Here is a 22,246-nt window from a genome sequence, read left to right as displayed (position 1 = left end):
TGTCCCTCCAATAACAGAGCAGTATCAAAACGATTACTAGCCAGCAAACTTTCAACTGTCCCTGAAATCACTAACAGGCAGCAGCTCTCTCCCTACACTATCTCTTCAGCACACACAGGCAGAGTGAAAAAACGCTGCAGGGCTTCGGTTTTTATAGGGAAGGGGAGTGGTCCAGGGGAGAGCTTCCTGATTGGCTGCCATGTACCTGCTGGTCTGGGGTGAGAGGGCAAAAAAAAGCGCCAACAATGGCGAACCCAAAATGGCGAACGTCGCGCGACGTTCGCGAACTTCCGGCGAGCGCGAACACCCGATGTTCGCGCGAACAAGTTCGCCGGCGAACAGTTCGCGACATCTCTACCACAGTTTCCACAGGTTTTGGGACAACCCTGTACATCACTAAAACAACAGGGATGTTTAACCTGCAATTCCTCCAGCAGCTGATGATCAAAAACGTACGATGTTCCAGAACAGCTGCGGGTCAAAGGTTGGACATCCCTGATCACCATTCATTTTTAAGTTATTAAAGTACATAATAGTTTCCCTTCTCTTCTATAAATGGTGTCCCTAGCCTATTTGCATTGCCAGGGACCCCTAACACAGAACCTGATTACCTAAAGGCAGATAATATAACATTATGATAATGAAATTAAGTTGGATCATAAATATATTCCCAGATGCCTTCACAACTATGTTTGGGACTTGAGACCTGTGAAACACATTTGGAAGCAGGAAGAAAAACTCCTATAGAACATCATGACCAGCTCTTAGGACAGAAACATTTCTCAAAGAACTCTGCGGAAGACTATGAATGCCATAGAAGAGATGAGATAAATTTTGATCACCCGTTTCCACAGAAGGAAATAGGTAACAAAGAAGTGTAAATATGACTGAATTTGTATCTGCTTGAGGAATAAAAGATAATTATACTGTGTCAGACTGGGGGGATCTGGGCACACTGGCTACCACATCAGGGTTCCACGCACAACATCTCCAGGCCCCAGACCCCCCTGCAAAATTCAGGGCCCCCTTGCAAGCTTCCCACAACTCTCGTCTATCCACCTACCCACTAACCAGCACATACCTGTTTTCTTGCATCAGTCAGAGAGAGATCATGCATCACAGAGTGTCTGGCAGGTGGGAGTGGATCTGGGCTGCAGGTGGTTTTTTTCCCAGTGTTCCACTAGCCCAGTCCAACCCTGTAATTATATGTAACTGCTTCTTTTGTCCAGAATCCAAGCTGGCTGGGCAACCCTAGGTAACCCTAGTCGAACTTCTCGCTACTACCCATCTGTGTGAATGAGCTATGGGATAAATGACAGGCAGGTAGTGCTGGGACTAGGGCCCAGACTAGATGTAGGCAGACAGAAGAGTTAGATACCTAGCGCCCCCCTATCATTGCACCCCAGGCATATGCCTCTTCTGTCTACCCCTAGTTCTGATACTGGTTTATATAAATATGGAGCCAAGATTTGCAGCAGCTGTTGCAGAGGCCTACAAATGCTCTAGGGTGTTGAAGGGACTTTTAAACCTGTCTGAGGTATCTACCTGTTTTTATAGACTGACACATTTTATTGTGCCTGTAGAGTGCTGTTTGGATTTCAATGAACTTGATACGCCAGGGCTATATTGAAATCTGAGATCTCTATTGAATAACTGCCCAAAGTTGGCCAAGCATACCCCCAATAATAGCTGTTTGTAGGGGATTGTGCCAGGAGCAATTTTGCAATAGAAAAGACTCGTCTTTGAATTCCCAGACTTCCCTTCTGAACATACTTTCTGCCAAGGCAGGTGCCTCCTGAACTGGTCTCTGATCCAGTAGAATGGCACTCCACACAAAATACGATTTTTAAGGAAGCAATCAGTAAACAAAAAAAAATAAACTTTATTACCAGACCTCTAGCGAAGTGCCAGAACGAGGCATGAAACATGTCAGGTGACTACTTATGTCATAACACATGGTGTGTCTAAAAGATGATGCCTGTTTGTTTGCTGCTTTTAAAAGTCTGGTAATAAAGTTTTTTTTAATTTTTTTTACTGATTGCCTAAGAGATGCTTCCTTAAAAATTTTATTTTGCCAGGAGGCCTATTTTGGGAGGATGAAGTCAGACAGTTGCAATAATTTTACAATGACAATGACATATTGTATGTAAGTTGGTGTCAGACTGTAATGGGGTTATGTAATAAAAGGCACTAAGTTTGCCCAGGAGCAGTAACCCATAGCAACCAATAAGCAGGAAGCATTTACTGGTCACCTGTTTAAAAGCAAACATCGTATTGGTTGCTATGAGATACTGCTCCTGGGCTAACGTAGTGCCTTTTATTACATATGGGGGTAAGAGAGCAATAGTAGGTTAGGCAAAACATCAGTAGTAGGTTAGGCAAGACATAAAGCAAGAAGCAAATGATTATAGTCACCTCCTAACATTAGAGCAGTACAAAGAAAATATAGAAATGAAGAAGTATTAGCCCTTTTAGTATAGTTCCAGTAAGGACGAGTGGAATGAGGAAAGAGGATGATTCATTTTGTTTTGAAAAGGCCGGATTTGAGAAAGTTGGAAGACATATAATCAAATGCTGATCTAATGATGAGGTCATTATTGATGTTAGAGGTACAAGTTTGGAGAGACACGGAAAGAAGATATAAATTTGGGTATCATCTGCGTGAAGGTGATTTTGTTGGCCAACCTAGTGGAATTATCATGGTAGTGATTTTATGTTGATGGAGCAAACGAGCTAGCCAGAAGTCAACAGAGTGCAAGTGAGGAGAACACATGGAATCAACATACTAGACCATTGATCTGCCTTCCTTAGCATTCCAGCTACATTCTCAGCACAGCTCCCACCATCCCACCCCAGTTGTTCTGCAACTGGAGTTCCAGACAGAGAAAGTATTAAAGGGGGAATATGCTTAGAATGCATGTTTTTCCATAAGAAACTATGTATGCTTTTTTTCAGATTTAACTACTATGTAACTATGTATGTGTCTATATACATGCAATAATGTATAACCTACTGTTAGTTATAAGGACACCAGAGTAGAGTGTCAATAATCACCTCTTACTGTCCTTCAGGTTGGACGACTGCTGCTGTTCTAGGCTCCCTTTGAGGGACTAGTTTCACAATTTGGGAAGCTCTGACCACCCCCAACTTTTGGGATTTATGAAGGTGCTTGGGAGGGGGCGGCCCAAGGACAAGTACTGACAGTGGCTAAAAAAAAATAAACAGCTCTGTCAACGACTAGTACCTCTGTATATTGATAATCAGCCATTGGTCACATGCCCAACCCTGGCCACTGGTCAAAATGCAAGCTGTGTTAGCCATGTTGCAGCCTACCCATAGCTACCAATTAGATACAAGAGGCCTCTAGTGGACTGCAAATAAGCAGTGAAGATCACTCACAAATGGGATGGTATTAGTGCCCCACTATCATAATCCACCACTTCCATCATACTGTTAACTAGGGATGCACCAGATCCACTATTTTGGATTCGGCCGAATCCCAGAAACCTTTGTGGAAGATTCGTCCCAATACCGAACTGAATCTGAATCCCAATTTGCATATGCAAATTAGGGTCAGGAAAGGAAAATGTGGAAAACAATTGGATTACTTCCTTGTTTTGTGATGAAAAGTCACATTAAATCCCACCCTGCCCACAATTTGCACATGCAAATTAGGATTCGGATTCGGTGCGGCCAGGCACAAGGATTCGGCCGAATCCTGCTGAAAAAGGCCGGATACCGAACCAAATCCTGGATTCGGTGCATCCCAACAGTTAACCCCAGTTTATAATGCACTGTGAATTTTTTAAAACCTGTCGCCTCTTCTTATGACCTGAAAATGATCATATTTTGACAGTTTGCATACATTTCACCCCTGATTTAATAGGTTTGGGGTGAGACAAGGTATATATTGCCAGATAGAACCTTTTCTGTCCTGCAAATTCTTTAAAACATTCAGGCTTCTCAGCATAACTGGATTACATAAAATCTCTGTTGGTTTTAGATCTCCTTTCTCATGAGTCTGAAGATGAATTTTTAGACTTGCCATCTGCTGAGTTTGAGGATGCATGTGAAAATGATGAAGATCCAAAAGATGATCAAGGTGATTAATCATAGTCTGTAATACCCTAATCAACATGGAAACATGTGGTACTTTAAACACTTGCAGTCGGCACAGCATATAGTATAAGCGATACCACCAGTGAGATCTTACGTTCTTGTCTGACCACCAGTGCAATAGAAAAATCCTAGATAGTGGAATGCAACTGATTTTTCTCATGTCTAATATGTCTCTTCACACAAAAGGCAATTTACTCTCAGACAAATATACACGAGAGAAAGGATGTATCTGTTTCTAATACTGCATTTGGCAGGATTTAAATCTTTAATGATAATTCAGTAACACTCTATCAAACCAGTATAGAAACACGTGTGTCCCACATGGTTAGAATTGAACTGTGCCTCTTAATTACATAGTGAAGCACATCTGGGCCTTTTGTAATGTATTTAGAATTATTTTAGTACTGATAATGGTTGTAGATCAGGGATGTAAAGTCATTGTGATAACTTTGTGACTTGCAGTGCCATTAATTCCATTGTTGTTGCAAATGCTTTACCTAAGAGAGCAAATGAAAAACATCCTTGAGCTACACAGACAACATAGAGGGATGTATAATTCCATGAAATGCACAGAAATCGAATCCATTCTGTGGCACAATCATAATACACTAGGACTAGGTGATTTCTCCCCCTAATACAAATAAATGTATTTTGACAGAATGAGGGCTACATTATTGGGTGAAGATATGGAAAATAGGCACATACCTGTGCTAGTGTATTGAAATAAGTGTGCTATTCCCAGTGTGTAAATGTGAAGTACAAAAAGGATTTCCTGTGCTCTGTTGTGTAAATGAAGATGCACAAAGCTCATAGGTAATGTTGATCACTGCCTTTGTTTTTTTTTGTTTTTTTCCAAGTGTTCTTGACAATGTGAACAAGCTCTAGGCCTATGTCAAGATACTGAGCAGTTAGATATTACAGAACTATAATTCCCAGCAGTAGCGTAACTATAGGGGCAGCAAACATTGCACCACATTCTTTGGTAACCCTTCCTCACACTTACATTGTGCAAGGAACAGGTCTCATAAGCCTGAGATCTAGGACTGGGGATCCATAGGTATGCTACTTACTCACTGCTGGGATCTCAACTGAGTATTGCCATTTCCATAATAGTCATACATGTGAAGATACAATACTTTAAATGCTAAACACTCATACAAGTGATCTGTTGGTAGTCTTTCTTGGGTATTACTCAGGGGAAATGACAGAGCTTATTTGTATCATTGCTGACCCATAAATGTGGTCTGTGCATCCCTGCTGCTGTCATACATATCCCCCTTTTTTGCTGCTAATCCTGGGATGTTTTTCAGTAGAGTCATATTTCATTCAATGACATACACCTAATGTTTGTATTTAGAATGTTAGTTTGGAGATTAAATAATTAAAAGCCTCAAATATTCTGTTCCAGTCTCCTGCTGTGACTTTCCGCTATACACAAACAAGTCCAGCTCAGAAATGAATTAAGTCTATGTTTCCATACCAGTGATACACACCTAGGAGATGCCAACACCGTGCTGCTTTCTTTAACATCCCTTCCCCCTGTGTTTACATTTTATCCTTTTTTATTTAAACAGATATTGCTGATGATAAAGCCATTGACCCTAAGATGGAAAGAGCCATAAAAAGGATGCAGGCTTTGGATGACATCTTACAGAGAAAGCTGGCCAAGGAGAAGGAGGTGAAAGCTCAAGGCCTTGAGATCCGCATAAAGCTGTGGGAAGAACTCCAGGTTGGCTAATGAATTGTATACGTTATACATTATTCCAGGCCTGAAGTCCCTCAGCCATAACTTAAAATGTGTAGCTTTGAGAATCCTGCCGATACATGTCCCATTGTGGTGTGTTTTTGACATGGCACCTCTCTCTCTCACTGGCATTCTGTTGAATCTAGATACCTTACCTACAGGATAAATAATCATATCAGAGTTTACCCTTTTTGCTTAAATGTAATTATCTCACATAGTATAGAACCCAAGAAGGTCAAGTCTATAATGAAACAAGCCCACAGATTCCCACAGGGCCATACTTTGCTGCTCCTGTTGGTCTGTTGCTCTTATTTCCCATAAGGCCCAGACCTGAAATCTGCGGCTTCTGCCAAATGCCAGAGAGGCTGCTGTAAGATATAAGAAGTCACTATCGAGTGGGGGCTGTTTGGGTCTCTATTTACTATTAATGCCAGGGCCTATATTGACTCCTAGTCCAAATGTGCCTCCCATGCTTTTTTAGAAGCTATAGTAGCACTTCTCACATCCAGTACTGATTTACAGTGGAATAAAAAACAAACTTACTTGAAAGAGTGTCTCTGACATATAGGAATTAGTCCTGATCCGAGTGTTCAGAATGTTTGCTGATCAAGTCACTTCATTTCACTGAACTAAAAGGTTATGTGGGCTCACCTTCTCTCCTATTAGCATTACTTTAACTGATTTCAGATGTTCAGTAATTTGCCAGGCATTACTGACATGCTAAGCATTGCTGTCTCGTCTACTGTGGGTCTCATGCGCAATAAACAAATGGATAATAAATACTCTAATTACTCACATTAAACGAATAACAACTGTCTTTAGTAACATATAAGTTAGGTTGAAAAAAGACACACGTCCATTAAGTTAAAGCTTTTAACTCTATTTTAACCTGCCTAACTGCTAGTTCAGGGATCCCCAACCTTTTGAACCCGTGAGCAACATTCAGAAGTAAAAGGAGTTGGGGAGCAACACTAGCATGAAAAATGTTCTTGGGGGGTCAATTAAGTGCTGTGATTGGCCATTTGATAGCCCCTATGTGGATTGTCAACCTGCATTGAGGCTCTGTTTGGCAGTGCACCTAGTTTTTATACAATAAAAACTTGCCTGGAATTCAAAAATAAGCTCCTGCTTTGAGGCCACTGGGAGCAACATCCAAGGGGTTGGAGAGCAACATGATGCTCACGAGCTACTGGTTGGGGATCATTGTGCTAGTTGATCCAGAGGAAGGCAAAAAAAAAAAAAAACCCCCATCTGAAGCCTCTCCAGTTTGCCTCAGAGAGGGAAAAAAATCCTTCCTGACTCCAAAATGGCAATCAGACTAGTCACTGGATCAACTTGTACTATGAGCTATCTCCCATATCCCTGTATTCCTTCACTTGCTAAACACCATCCAACCCCTTCTTAAAGCTATCTAATGTATCAGCCTGTACAACTGATTCAGGGAGAGAATTCCACATCTTCACAGCTCTCACTGTAAAAAAACCCTTCGCAATATTTAGGCGGAAACTCTTTTCTTCTAATCAGAATGGGTGACCTTGTGCCAGTTTATTTACCTCCTGGTAAATAAAGCATTAGAGAGATGATTATATGATCCCCTTATATATTTATACATAGTTATCATATCACCCCTTAAGCGCCTCTTCTCCAGTGTGAACATCCCCAATTTGGCTAGTCTTTCCTCATAGCTAAGATTTTCAATACCTTTTACCATCTTAGTTGCCCTTCTCTGTACCCTCTCTAATACAATAATGTCCTGTTTGAGTGATGGAGACCAAAACTGTACGGCATATTCTAGATGGGGCCTTTCCAATTTTTCCTTTTGAAGGATTGTCTGGACTGGCAATCTGGCTGCTCTGTGATGCCATAGTCACTATTTAGTGGGCTGGTAGGGGATGTTTAGGTCTTTGTGTACTTGAAATGCCAGGGCCTGGACCTGCTTATTTAGTAAGTTCAGAGGTGTAAAGACTTCTAGATATGTGGCTGTAGTGCTTGGTGTTCTGTTTGTAATTAAGGGCCCCAGTTTGGAAATTAGGGTTCCATGCATTCTTTGTGATTGTAAGAAATAGTAGATTATGAGGAAATTATTCCAAAATTATTCTCCCAAGAGGCAGTGATCTGAAATAAAAAGTATAAGTCAGGCAAGACATCCTCCCAGCATGCATTCATTATTGTACTGGTCTCCTGAAAATAGTGTAGATTTATGGTCCCGCACGTGGCCCTTTTATGTGCCAGGTTCCTAGGAGGGTTTAATTAAGCATTATATGAGCATATTTAATGTGTGTTCTGTTCTCTTTGGCTTTACCCCCTGGATTCCTTAGCGTGCAACAATACAGTCTTCTGCACGGAGCCATGAAGAAAACATGAACACCAGCAAGTTCCTGGCCTTAACCCCACAGCTGGATGAAATGGAAGGTAAGTTCTGTAGAGAATGTGTCGTAATGGATTTATGAAAAGCACAAACATAATATCTGGATGGGCTGAAAGAATATATAGTATTGGTAGCTGTGCCCAGTATTGCTAAATTACAATTCTCTAAGCTCCCTAATAGACTGACTTAGTATAGTTAATAAAAGCAGTGTGTAAATACATTTAATATTTTCATAGTCACTCATTAGGTTTTTGAGGGCATAGCTTACTATGTGCACATTGCATGCCTCTTTTGCATTATTGCACCTCCACATATATAGATAGAATTGACATTTTGCATCTAAAAAGGCATTCTCCCCCTAGTGGAAATAACATTTGCTCCTAGCCTATACTTGTGTTTTCGGTCCTCTGAATGAAGGTAATATATAGGCATCTCACCAACAGCTGAAGCCTGCTGGAAATGATAATAGTTTTACAATACCTGGAGTTCATAGGGCACCCAGCCCTGGTACACTGAATGGTTCAGTTGCATATGTTTACTTATTAACAGAGTATAATTTTCTTATAAATGAGAATACTGTAACTAGGGCAAGATAGATGGTATACTTACCACCTACGTCAATTATATTCCTTATGTCAATAACCTTATATCTATAGATTGAGCAGCAATTCTAAGACCGCAAGTAGCCTGTCCATGACTTTTCTCATTGATGTGAAAGGAGTTGGTGGGCAAAATTTCAAAAAAAGGAAACATCCATCTTTTAAATAAAATGAAGCGTTGAAAGAGTGAACAGATCTGTGCTTCTGTCCTGGGACGATCATGTTACTCTTCCTCTGTGTTAATAACTTCTCTGTTGGATGGGATCTAGAACCTCATATTCCCATGGAACTACAGCTGGGCTGTCCCACTCCCAAATCATATAAGCATTTTTATTCAACAGATGGACAGTGTGTGTCTATTGTCCGCTCGCACAAGCATCTGTGTGTTCTGGTGCTCACAGATAATACGTATATATTCTGCATATGGCAAGGGCCAAGTCTAGAGTTCCATTTGGGATACCGGAGGCAATAAAATGCAGGGTCCTGTAGGGGTGTCAACAATACTTCTACACTTTATGCAATTTCAGAACAGAATTAATTTCCGTTTTTTTACTGTATTTCTTTCCCTTGTCCCTCCTTCATTTGGCACCTTTCCCCTTCTACTTCATCTACAGTGGTAATGTTGATGTTGGCACCCTGATATGATTAGCAAGAGGGCTGGTGGGTCAGCTCTCAATTTCCCTGCCTCTCACCAGAAGATGGAGACACTGTTGTGTTGGCATTCTCTAGTGTTACTCCTCTGATTAACCTCTGGATAAAGGCTCATTGCTTGCTGGGTCCACAAATATTAATGCTAGGGTCCCAGAAGGACAGTCTAATCTTAGATCAAGGTGCTATGTTTAAGGTGATTATATAAGGTGACCTCTGAGAGAGTGGTTAGTAATTGCTGCCACTTATCCTCCAGGCTGGCATTTAGTCACCTAGGAATATGCCAGGAATAACCTGGAGTTTCCATTTTGGGCAATAACATAATAGTGCTTCTCAGCTTCCATCTTTTTTTATTCATAGAGCACCAGGCCTCCCATAGAGCTCACAATCTAAGTGTGCTGCTCTTGTATGTTTCAGTCTAGCTAGTGAGGTCACATCAGCAAAAAAATGTGTATTTGTGTGTTTGCGTGCTTGAGTGTGCCTGAAATTCCCAGACTGCTTGGCTGGTATTCCATAACTACTTAAATACAGAAGAAATAGTCTATAAACCAGGGATTTTACATTTTGCTTACTCAGAGGCTGCTGTAAATCATGGAGTGTTTGGTAGTTACTGGGAGAAGATGAGTCTTAAATCTTGAACATTCTTCATAACAGTCCAGCCACCTTAATGTTTATCAGCCGTTAGCACCAGAATTCAATGCATGAGCTCTCCACAGGGTGGCAACCTTTAACCAGCAAACACAGTCTTTTCTTTCAGAATTCCTTCATCTGCTGTTACCACATCCTTGTATATTTGCCCGTTATCACACTCACTCACTCACCATCTGTGTGTATAGGCTCCTGATATTTTGCATTTATTTTGCCTAAGCCTGCGTGTCAGTGTTAGTATTTCTAAGAACCACTAACGCAATAACATTTTTGAGGTTTATTTCTCAGCAAAAAATAGGTGTATACCCTGTTTGTGATTACTGCGTTTCTGCAATTGCTGAGGTATGTTTTCCTAGCACAGAGGTCTCTAGTAATATACTTTGTGTTACACAAAAGTAACAAAGCCACACCTCAGCCAAGAGTATTTTCCTAGTGAGTACACTATATGGGACACTATTGTTACAATATTCTGTTTAAAGCAGACAGTTACTATAGATGAATGATAGATGGCTAACCTGCAGCCCTTCCAACTCTTGTTGACAACAACTCTGCCAGTGCTGTCCAGTGTATGCGGCCCAAGACTCTCCCTTGAGTGGTCTCCACATGAATGTCTGGCTGCTGTGACTGCTTACCTTGTGCTTTAAAAGGTATCAGTACTGAGATTAACTGGCCCCTGCATTGTTTACACAAGGCCTGTGCTGTTCACATCTGAGACACAGACTGAAAGTGCCCACATCATTCAAACTGCTGGTGGGGCACCAGCATTGTGTCACTGTATGTAGCACAGGATGAACTATTCATCTTAGATTGGTCCTGATAGATTTGCCTGTCTTCTGCTCTATTCTGCCTGCTCTATGCTACCCGTGTGTGCCATACTCTGCCTGCCCTATTTTCCCTGTGTTTGCCATACTGTGCTTGCCATATGCTCCCTGTGTGTGTCATACTCTGTCTGCTCTATGCTTCCTGTGTGTGTCATACTCTGCCTGCCATATGTTCCCTGTGTGTGCCATACTCTGCCTGCCCTATACTCCCTGTGTGTCATGTGCAAATCTCAGCACCTTTTGGTTGTTGGACACAGGACCACTTATTTAATGAATTAACACTGTCACCATCTTGGTCTCCATCTTGCACTTTTATACCTATTTTACCCTATCCACACTTCCTCACATCAGGAAGAAACTTTTACAGAGGTCGTTACCCTCCCCTGGTAACTTTAGGAGCTAAATTTCCAGTTTTTAACCAGAAAATTGGTTCTTTTAGAGTAGACAATACCCTTACAGGAGAGGTGCAGGGAGTGTGAGAGGAGGCATTGGGCCTTTAGCCTCAGGTGGCAGAAGCAATCCTGATCAGAGGGTGCCGGGAGTAGCATTTCTACAAAACCTGAATGGGTTGCAATGTAGAAAGTCATACTTTATATAAGTAATGGGGGCTTAGAAAGTTTTGCTGATGGTCCAGGTAAAGACTTTCCTGTTGGTGGTGGTGGTGGGGCATGAGAAATGGTGTTCTTGCTGTTCAGCTGGGAATTACTGAATTGCATTAAGGTGGAAATGAATGATTTCTGTATTTTTGTTAACTTTAAAGACAAATGGCAAACTGCACCTCTTTCTGTGCCTCTAATCACATAAGTATGGCAGAAATGTCCAAAATAATGACCACATGAAGAAAATATGCCTTTCCCACTTGGCTTATATTTATGTAGTCACCTTTCCAACAACCTGTGCTTGCTGTACCACTCCAGATGTATAACAACGTTGTGTAGAAAACCTGTATCTTGCTGCATGTATATTCAGGTTCTTGTATGCACCCAAGTAAAGCAAGTTTGTTATTGCATAATATTGTTACTGTACCTTTTTTGAGAGTTTGACTGCTATTCGACATTCCCTATATTGTAATTGGAATGGGGCACCATCATCTACATGTGCTGAAGAACTTTGTGTAGATGCCACTGTACAGGAGACTATGATCCTACTATGATCCAATGCTGTAAGCTAGTGTGTGCTGGAGACTAAAATATCATATACAAACCAGACTGGCGGTTGGTTTAGTTTTCCCTTATTATTGCTATTTTAAAGGCCCTGCGGGCCAAATTAGTCTTTACTCTGCATGCTTTATTTACAGACTCCTTCTACACGGAGACATGTTTGAAGTGAGCAATTATTTAACTTTCCCCACAAACTGCTGCTTTATATTGAAAACTTCAACACTAACCTTCAACCCAATTCTTTCCCCCAACATCTGCATTTGTTAAAAATATATCCGATGTATTGCCCTTGGCTTTTATCCTGTATGTGAGAAAAACTCTTATGGCACTCAATGTTTCTATTCCCGCTCTTTACTTTGAAGATTCAGTCATTCAATGCACATACAGAGAGAAAAAAAAGAGACAGGCAGTGCTGAGATCCATGATAACGGAGAGTCAAGAGCCACATTACATACCACACGTTTCTACAAGTATCATGTTAAAGAAACCTATATGTTCTCTATACAATGACATTACAGTATTTAGCAGTTGGTATCATCATAGAATGATGCCAAAGTTAATGGAAAAGAATTCTGGCTTTGAAGGAATTAAATCTCTTTAAAACTCTATATATATACACCTGTTTCATATTATATTCAGTAATGATTACCAACAGGTTTCTGCTACAAAGGACTTTTACAAATCAGCACTTCAGTGTGTGAGTTTCTAAAGCAGTGATAGGCGGACTTTTTTGGTTAAAGCTGTGCTTTGAGGTCAAGTTTGTATCAGCCATTCAGCCATGGTTCCAACAATATATAGATCAGCACATAAGTGTCTAGCCACAAAAACTCTATTCAACCTTCATGTAAAAGGTTCTACAAGAGTAAATATGGGCCCTCCTCAAATCTACCCCAACTGGCCTTAAGGATAAGCCCCCCCAACCTCTACTCTAGTCCTACCCAAGGGGGCTAGACCTCTTTTTCCAAAGAAACACAATAACCGAGTTATAAGGAAGACAATCATTTAGTAAATAAAACTTCACAATTATTTTATGGTTCCAACAATATATAGATCAGCACATAAGTGTCTAGCCACAAAAACTCTATTCAGCCTTCATGTTAAAGGTTCTAAAAGAGTAAATATGGGCCCTCCTCAAATCTACCCTAACTAGCCTTAAGGATAAGCCCCCCAACTAGGGTTGCCACCTGTTCGGTTTTGACCCTAACAGTTTGGTGTTTGTAAGGCCTGTTCGGGTCTGAACTTTCTGTTCGGTTTTCAACCTTATGAAACTTGAACAATAATTTAGTCAATACTGTACATGAAAAGCATTCAAATACTCACCTTTCTTATTATTACAGATACAAAAAAAAAGCAAATCAATCAAAAATAAGTGTTTTTTCTAAATAAGCATTGCTGTATTTCAGAGCTTTCTGGATAACTGGTTTCTGTATAATAGATCTCATACATGTAATTAAAGGATTGGGCTTAATCATCAAGCAGAATATAGACAGAGATAGGGATGCCATCTGTGTGGTTTTGAACTGGGCATTAACACTTTAAAACATTGTGAAAACTGGATAGAAATCCAGCCAGTTCAATCTAAGTGATGCAATGACCTTGTGCTGGTGTCATAACTTGAACAACATCATTGTGCCCACCTCTGATCTCATCATGCCTGTTCCTACATCACTGCTCCACCCCCAATATTATCTGCCCCGCCCCCCCGTGTTCGGGTTTAGCCATCAGCAAAGGTGGCAACCCTACCCCCAACCTCTACTCTAGTCCTACTCTAGTCCTACTCTAGTCCTACCCAAGGGTGCTAGATCTCTTTTTCCAAAGAAACACAATAACAGAGTTATAAGTAAATAAAACTTCACAATTATTTTATGGCTATGACTTCAGGATGGACAACTATGATCTTGGTGGGACTGAAGAATTTCAAGGTCCATGTAATTCAGGAGACCATACAACCCATAAGATGTTCCTACACTTTATAAACAAGATTCTGAATACGCTAGTTGGACAAACTTTTCCAGTACTCCATTTAAAATCTCAGGTCTTCAGATGGGACTGTCTGCCAAGTTCAAATGTATCTCTGGAAGCAACACCAGCACAAAAGTTAATAAAGGCATCAGTTTTTATTGTCAAACAACCGGACATAAAAGTCACCCTACACTGTTCCAAGTATTGCAATGGAGCAAATGGAAGCCTGTTCCCTGGAGTAATGAATTATACTTCTCTATCTCACAGTTAGACAGACAGTTCTGGTGTTGGGGGCTGATAGGAAGTTTTGTAAAGGGGAAAAAGTGGTTTGGGGTTGTTTGCATGGTCTGGACTAATTAATGCAAACCTAAAAGCTACAGTGTACAGTGACATTCTTGACAACTTCATGCTTCTTACTGTATGGCATCAGTTTTGGGGAGGCCTTTTTTCAGCATGATAATTCCACTGCCCAGAAAGTGTGGTTTATAAAGATTAGGGTTTTCTGAGATAGGAGTTGGAGAACTTGACTGGCCCACACATGCAGGATTAATTGGAATGAAAACTGTGAGGCAGGTCTGGTCACCCAACATAACTACTCAACCTGACTAAAATGGAAGCAAAGCCCACCAATCATTTCATAACATCTAGTGGAAAGCCTTCCCAGAAGACTAGAGGTTAATATAAACACTTGGTTTGAGAATGAGATATTGGACAGGCAGGTGTCCAGATACTTTTAGCCATATAGTGTATGTGTGAATTGCCACTGGAGTGTGACTTGTCCTGGCAGCTTTATGACTAAGTGTTATGGTGGAAGGTTGAAAAAATGCAATCTTTTATAACCCATGTTACTGTTTTGCAGACGCAGCCAGTGTGCAGATGTGCAATATATTTTCCCCTGTATTTCCTACTCAGTTGCCCAATGAAGACCCTGTAGAGGATGATGATCACAAGACTCTGCAAGGTAACAGCAATTCTATGTATCAACAAAGTGTATATAAAGGTTGTAAATAATATATATATATCTGTATGTATTTATTTATATAGTGATTATTTTTACCGTCAATATGCCATGTTTTTTGAAAGGTAACATGACTGGTGCAGATTCAAGTGACAGATCAGATTGCAAAACAAGGCACAGTAAAGGGCAAAAGAAAGAAGTGGATTTTATTCAAAGGAATATTGAGGTTTGTATACATCTATATACATCTAAACTATGGGGGGGGGGGGGATTGAGGAGTACTATCTTGCATGGCATGGTTTAAAAAGCACACTCAGGGGGTTATTTACTAAAACTCAAATTTATCTCATCATTTTATTAAATCAAGTTGGAGCAAACTCCCATCCACAATTTTATCTTATTTATCTATAAAATAACTCGAAAAAGTCAGGTTTTAGCAGCTTCCGGATATTATATATCTCATAAAATTTTAGATTTTTTTTCCTCTAAAAATTTGAGTTGAGCTGCCTTTCCAAATGCATTTCTTTTTTGTGCCATGAGCAAACTCATCACTTTGCATTAGGACTTACAGTATTTTCATGGTACATGTATGGGATCCATTAACAGGAAACTCGTTATCCAGAATGCTCCGAATTATGGCAAGACCAACTCCCATAGACTCCTTTTTAGCCAAATAATCCACATTTTTAAAAATGATTTCCTTTTCCTCTGTAATAATAAAGCAGCATCAACTTATATTACAGATAAACCTCATTTTCTGCTTGATAATTTGGGACGACCCCTAAACTTCTCAACAGCTGGTCAGAGCCCACTGAGCATGTGAGTGTCACTGACACTTTCCAAGATGGTGACCCCCTGTGACTAATTTGAAGTCCTGGATCATTGCTGCTATTGACAAGCTGAAACTTTAAGCTGGTGCAATAAGTTCACTATATAAAATATGCAATTTTTAGCCATATTCATTTTTAGAGTTTAGTTCTCCTTTAAGGTATGAAGATCCAAATTACAGAAGGATACTTTATCCAGAAAAAGTCAGGCCCCAAGCATTCTGGATAACAAGTCCCATACCTGTATATTGAAAGGAATTGCTGCTTAATTGTCCCAACTATCTCAAATAGCCCTTTATATTTAACATTTCTTTTTCTCATCATTCATTTTGATGTGTTTAGTGGAAATTCCCTTGTTTTTTTTATAATAAACGTCAGTCTGTTGTAACAGACTTAGGCAAATATTGATCTCTTTTATCTGAATTGAATTTCTGTATACTTTAATCAATAGACAAGGGGTATGTCAAAGGAAATTATGGGCAGCATCAATAAAGAAGTATTACTTATTTAAAGGGTAACTAAAGTTCACAAAAACAGTTAACAGCAGTCCCAAGTATTATTTATGATCTTTCTTCCCTTTGATCAAGGTCCTTGCATCTTGTGTGGGCCCACCACCCAATGGTATACTCAGTGACCAGGGGGCTATTTAAGCCTGTATAGCCTCTGCTATAGTGTTGAGGAAGTCTGTAATTTTCTGATACAGAATCACTTAGATCAGAAGAAAGGGGATTCTAAACCCAGCCTTGATCCAGCTCAAGGTTGAGAATGGACTTGAAGGCCTGAGCCCAACCTTCCCCCTTCAGAAATGTCATTAGTGTACAACAGGTTCTGGGGAACACTATCCCACAAATTGGGTGCCCAACTGCAACACACAAACTACACTGTTCAGGACAATGAACCCAACCCAAAGTGGATACACATTTTAGTGCCAAACCTTATTCACCCATGGTTAATCCCTTTTGTCCTGTCCTGTTTCAGGAGGTTCGTCCCATCACTATTCTGCTGGTGCAGATGATGTCAGCACTTAAACAAACCATGTGGTTCTAGCTCAGCCCATGCCTGTGGAACACTCTTAAACTCTGAAAACCACCATCCCTTTCTGAATAGAAAATGATTTGCCTATGATAGACACTAACCTATTTAGACCATTGTTAAAAGTAATAAACATCACATCGGGTGCATTTCCCCTTTAATTCAAGACCCTTTTATTTGCCCAATTACTGATGTCTTGAAGCTTATCACATAAATACCTATTGCATAGGGCCACACCAATAATAACAACAGTGTTATAAATCACTGACCTTTGCTGATACAGTTTACTTAAGTGTTATAAAATAGCGGAGGTTGGCGAGATAGCTTTGAAGTTGGTTTTAAGTTCTAATTTCTAAAGAATTTCTTTCTCTCTGAAGTGTGTTAGCTTAATGATTTCCAATAATAATTAATCCAATAAAAATTACCTTGGCAATTCCAGGTGCTTTGAGTTCTCTTTGAGTTCTCTGTTTGATCTTACTATAAAATCGGAACATTAAAAGCAAATCAGGCTGATCTAATATGATCATTAAGGGTGTGGGCCAATATTCAGATTACATTTGGAACTGTGCAGATGGTCATATGGTCAGGAAACCATTGTCAAAATACAGCCCTGAGGTAATGGGAGTGGAGAAACCCCTATTAGGTATCAATTGAGTAGGCCACAAGTAGGTTATCATTATGGCAATATCCATGAGCAAGTGCTGGTCTTGGACGTGTCCCTAAATTGGCTATCTGTGTATGCTTAAGATAAGCATGGCTAGTTTGTATGAGTTACATAGTTACGTACAGTAGTTAAATTGAGTTAAAATAAGACCAAAGTCCATCAAGTTCAACCCCTATCAAATTAAACCCAGTGCTCATACAGTATATACTGTACACACACACTCACATCAACCCCTCCATACATTTGCATAAACTATATATACAAATATCTATACTAATTGTAGTTTGCAGTATCACTATATGAAATGAAAGTTTTTCTCCTCTAGCCTAAAGGGGTGGCCACTGCTGTGGTGCTCCTTTTTATGGAAAAATAGATCTCCTGCTATCTGTCTATAATGCCCTCTAATTTACTTGTAAAGAGTAATCATGTCCCCTTATAAGCGTCTTTTCTCCTGAGAGAGCAACCCCAACCGTGACAATCTAGCCTCATAATTGAAATCTTCCATCCCTCTAATCAGTTTAGTTGCACATCTCTGCACTCTCTCCATTTATATCCTTCTTAAGGACTGGAGTCCAAAGCTGCATTGCATACTCCAGATAAGGCCTTACCAGGGACCTATAAAGAGGCAAAATTGTGTTTTCATCCCTTAAGTTAAGTTAATGCCCTTCTTAATGCACTTTATTAGCTTTAGTAGCCTCTGAATGACACTGCCTGCATCTATATTATGTCTAGATTTAATGGGGTTGTTCACCTTTGAGTTAACTTTTAGCATGACGTAGAGAGTGATATTCTGAGGCATTTGCAATTAGATTTAATTTCTTATGATTTGTGGTCTTTGAGTTATTTAGCTCTTTATTTTTTATTCTTTATAACAGCTCTCTAATTTGCGATTTCAGCAATCTGGTTGCTAGGGTCCAAAGTACCCTAGAAATCATGCATTGATTTGGATAAGTGACTGGAATATGAATAGTAGAGGGCCTGACTAGAAAGATGAGTAATAAAAGTAGCAATAACAATACATTTGTAGCCTTTACAGAGCATTTGTTTTTCAGATGGGTTCAGTGACCCCCAAAAAAGCTGGAAAGAGTCAGAAGAAAAAGGCAAATAATTTAAAAACTATAAAAAATATATAAGGAAGACTTATAATTGTCCATTATATAACATACTGAAGGTTAACCATCAGTGATGGGTGAATGTCTCCCATTTTCTCCCAATTTCTTCACGAAAAATTAGCGAAAAAAATAGTGAAAATCGAAATTGATGACCGCGTCCAAAAAAAAGTTTTCTGTTAATTTTGCCGCTAGCGCTAAAGTCAAGACGTGAGCGAGTTTTCAGACGCGCGTCCAAAATTTTTTGATGCAGGCGAATTTTCATGGGAGATTTGCAAATGTATTCACTGCCAGCGAAATGCGTAAATTTGCTGCGAATTTGTGACATGCGAATTTATTGGCCCATCACTATTAACCACCCCTTTAAGCCTCAAACTTTGATCTTTGGTTTATCCCACATGGGTGACTAAATTGCACTGATCCACTTCTTTGCCCCAGTGGAGGCAGAAAGAAAGTGTAGGTTATTTAGCATCCTGGTTGCCTGATGTATGGGTTACAGATCAGTGGGAGGTATCAACAACCCATATGTAGTGATGGTAAGGCTAAAATGATCTCAACAGAGGCATACGGCTCTTTGTTTGACCAGTTGCTTACCTGGCCTTATCTTTTGGCCTTATCTTTGTAGGGTTACACGTATCAGACTTATTGGGACTCTTGAGAAGAAGATTTTCTCCTTAACTGGGAAACTGAATTTCACTAAACACTTTCCCAACAGAACTCTGTATAAATCACTCTTTCCGAACATCTTAAACGTTGCCTTGATAAACCCAGCCAAGATAGATTAAAGAGATCCCTTCTTCACATCAGGCATACCAAAAACTGATGAGATGGATTTTAGAGTGAATAGAAAGGCAGTCGGAAAATACTGTGCTTTGGGTTTTTTTTATGTTATGAATATTTTTTTAAGCTATTATATCATACCCCTTCCAAATCTAAGTTGGCAGACACCTAATCTGGTTAATATTTTCCTGTTCAATGTGATGGAAAAGCTTGTTACATTTGGCAGTTGTGATAAATAAAGAGAGCGAGCGTCGCTCATACAGAGTTGGCATGGTTTGATTCAACAGGATATTTAAGTCCATGTTCATTTTACAGTTGGCAAAGGATGCCGGGGCCTATATCCTTCTGATGGATGATGAGAAGTTACGATTGGAGCAGCTACTGGAAGATATTCAGGAAGGCTGCAGCGATGAAGATATTACCGTAAGGAAATATTGGAATTTAAACACATTTCTGCAGATTCTAAGCAACTTAATTAATGTAATTAAATTCTTGGATCACAGAAGCCTTGTGTAGAATACCACATAACTTGGGTGTGAGATGTAGTTATTGTATGGCTGAGATTTCCTGCAAGAGTCGGTGCTTGGGCATCCAGACTGTGTGATATCATAAAGAGAATGATGGCCAACATTCTGTGTAGCCTGTTCCCCACCAGATTTTCCAGTGGGGAGAGGAATGGAATGAAAAGGGACTAACACATATCAGTTATGTCTTTGCATTTTTTTTGCTTAAAGTAATGCTGTTAAGTGATAAAACGTAAGATTCCACATTGGAAAAACAAAAACTTTTAGAGGAAAAATGTCCTACTTTCTCCATTAAGTAGGATACAAAACTAAATACATCCAATTTCAAGCTAGTTTATATATTTACAAATATACACATTTATATTTACACAAAAGGTTTAGGTGCTAAAAATATGTATACAATACAAGACCTATGACTAAGGGATAACTCCCGAAACGCGTAAGGTATTTCCAGCAGGACCTCCAATAAAACCCACCTTCAGAAGTGCCGTCTGCTTTTTGGATTCTTGGTATACAATACAAGCACCACAAAGTTAAACATAACAATCCTATGATATCCTAGGATTCACGGTGCATACAAACAAACCATACTGTACATGTTAGGTCACATGAGCCAATTAACGGACAAAGCTCTGTATTTAACTCCCACACTTCTTCCTGTTGTAGTTAGGGCTGTATTATTTCTGGTCAGGTGATCTCTGAGGCAGTACACTGGCCGCCACGAAAAGGTAAAAAGATAAGAAAAAAGAAAACTAAATGATAAATGCGATAAATGTAAAAAGATATAAAAGGCAATATTTACTTAAATATATATATTCCAGTTTGATAAGATTTTTTAATATGCCACTTAATATGTTATAGAATATCTTTTGCTTAAATATTCATTTTGTGGAAATATTTTTCCTTTACAGAACTGTCCCATTAAAAGAAGCTAGATTAAACTAGCTGTGTTATTTCCACCTCCTTTCTTCAGCTGTCTATTATTTGTCTTTTTTCCGCTCATGGGTTTTTCTCCTATCTTCATCTCTTTTTCATGGTGCCCTTCAACTTTCTTCATCTTCTTTGCACAGGCACCTTCTATCTATCTCTGCCTCTTTCTCATGGATTCTCTTCACCTGTCTATACCTTATGAACGAACATGGACAGTAAATTATCTGCTATATCCCTTCCCACAATAACGAAGCTTGCCATTCTTGTTAATTGCAAACACTACTGAGTAATTGGTTTGTATCTTCATAACATTTTGTCCATCCATAGCCAGACTTTTAATCTTACCACAGCAGACAACTATGTTCCCTGTAAAATAAAAATGGCACCTTTTTCCAAACGTGGCACGTAACCCTTGAAATGCACAAATGCATATAAATGATTGTGTTTATTCCTTTGAGAAGTAGTGTTATATAATCATTGGATAAAGTGTGACATTTTCTTTTATTCTGCAGGGAAATATGCGCTGAGTCATGTGCGGAGTGGAAATGAATGGGCAAAATTTTGATCTCTTTGAAACATAAATCTCGTTTGAACATGCATATAATCCCATTATTTTTCCTGTGTGCCGTGCTTTATGTGTAATTGGATGCAGGAGAGACATTTTGTTGTTTGTGAGAACTACATATTGAAATGTCCTTAGTGCTGCGGGCAGCTGTCCCAGCCATATTGGTTGTCTGATGATTATGATACCAGCAGTGGTATAACTAGAGGTTACTGGACTCCAAGGGAACATTATTTTAGGACCTTCCAAAACTTTGTGAACAGGAAGTTTTTCATAAATATGTACTAAAACTGCTTGTCAGTAAGTTTCCTATTGGACCCACTACACCTACTTGGCCCCCAGCAATCACAGCTTCTGCTTCCTTTAAAGGGGGAAGTCAATTCTAAGATAGAATAAGGCTAGAAATGCTGTATTTTGTATACTAAACATAAACATGAGCTTACTGTGCCACAAGCCTAATCAAACAAATGATTTATGCTTTCAAAGTTGGCTACAGGGGGTCACCATCTTGTAACTTTGTTAAACATCTTTGCAAGACCAAGACTGTGCACATGCTCAGTGAGGTCTGGGCTGCTTAGGGATCATCATAAATTATCAAAACAGCACAAGTCAAATAATATCTGCCAGAAGCTGATACAGCAAGACTGATTAATAATCAGAATATACAGACTGCACTGGGTCCTGTGTTGTCATGTAATCTAATGTGGATTTTATAGTTTTTTTTTATTGTTTGATACAAACTTTCTCCAACTCTGCAGAACCAGTGGCTGCAGCAAAATAATCCTCCAAAT

The 22,246-nt window shown here is 39.6% G+C and overlaps 1 protein-coding gene across 1 annotated transcript in view; it reads left to right on the top strand.

Annotated features, from left to right (window-relative positions):
• The window catches only part of fsip1.L (fibrous sheath interacting protein 1 L homeolog), a 44,698-nt gene that overhangs the window by 10,080 nt on the left and 12,372 nt on the right, over positions 1-22,246 (top strand). The window contains exons 3-9 of the mRNA XM_018231287.2: positions 675-864; positions 4,004-4,102; positions 5,694-5,848; positions 8,182-8,275; positions 14,929-15,030; positions 15,153-15,253; positions 19,755-19,862. Of these exons, the coding sequence (XP_018086776.1) occupies positions 675-864; positions 4,004-4,102; positions 5,694-5,848; positions 8,182-8,275; positions 14,929-15,030; positions 15,153-15,253; positions 19,755-19,862 (849 nt within the window). The remainder of the gene's footprint in view (positions 1-674; positions 865-4,003; positions 4,103-5,693; positions 5,849-8,181; positions 8,276-14,928; positions 15,031-15,152; positions 15,254-19,754; positions 19,863-22,246) is intronic.

This window comes from Xenopus laevis, chromosome 8L (genome assembly GCF_017654675.1).
Source record: "Xenopus laevis strain J_2021 chromosome 8L, Xenopus_laevis_v10.1, whole genome shotgun sequence".
NCBI classification, from domain to species: Eukaryota; Metazoa; Chordata; class Amphibia; order Anura; family Pipidae; genus Xenopus; species Xenopus laevis.
Note: the sequence above shows the minus strand (reverse complement) of the source record. Positions and strands in the feature narration are given on the sequence as shown.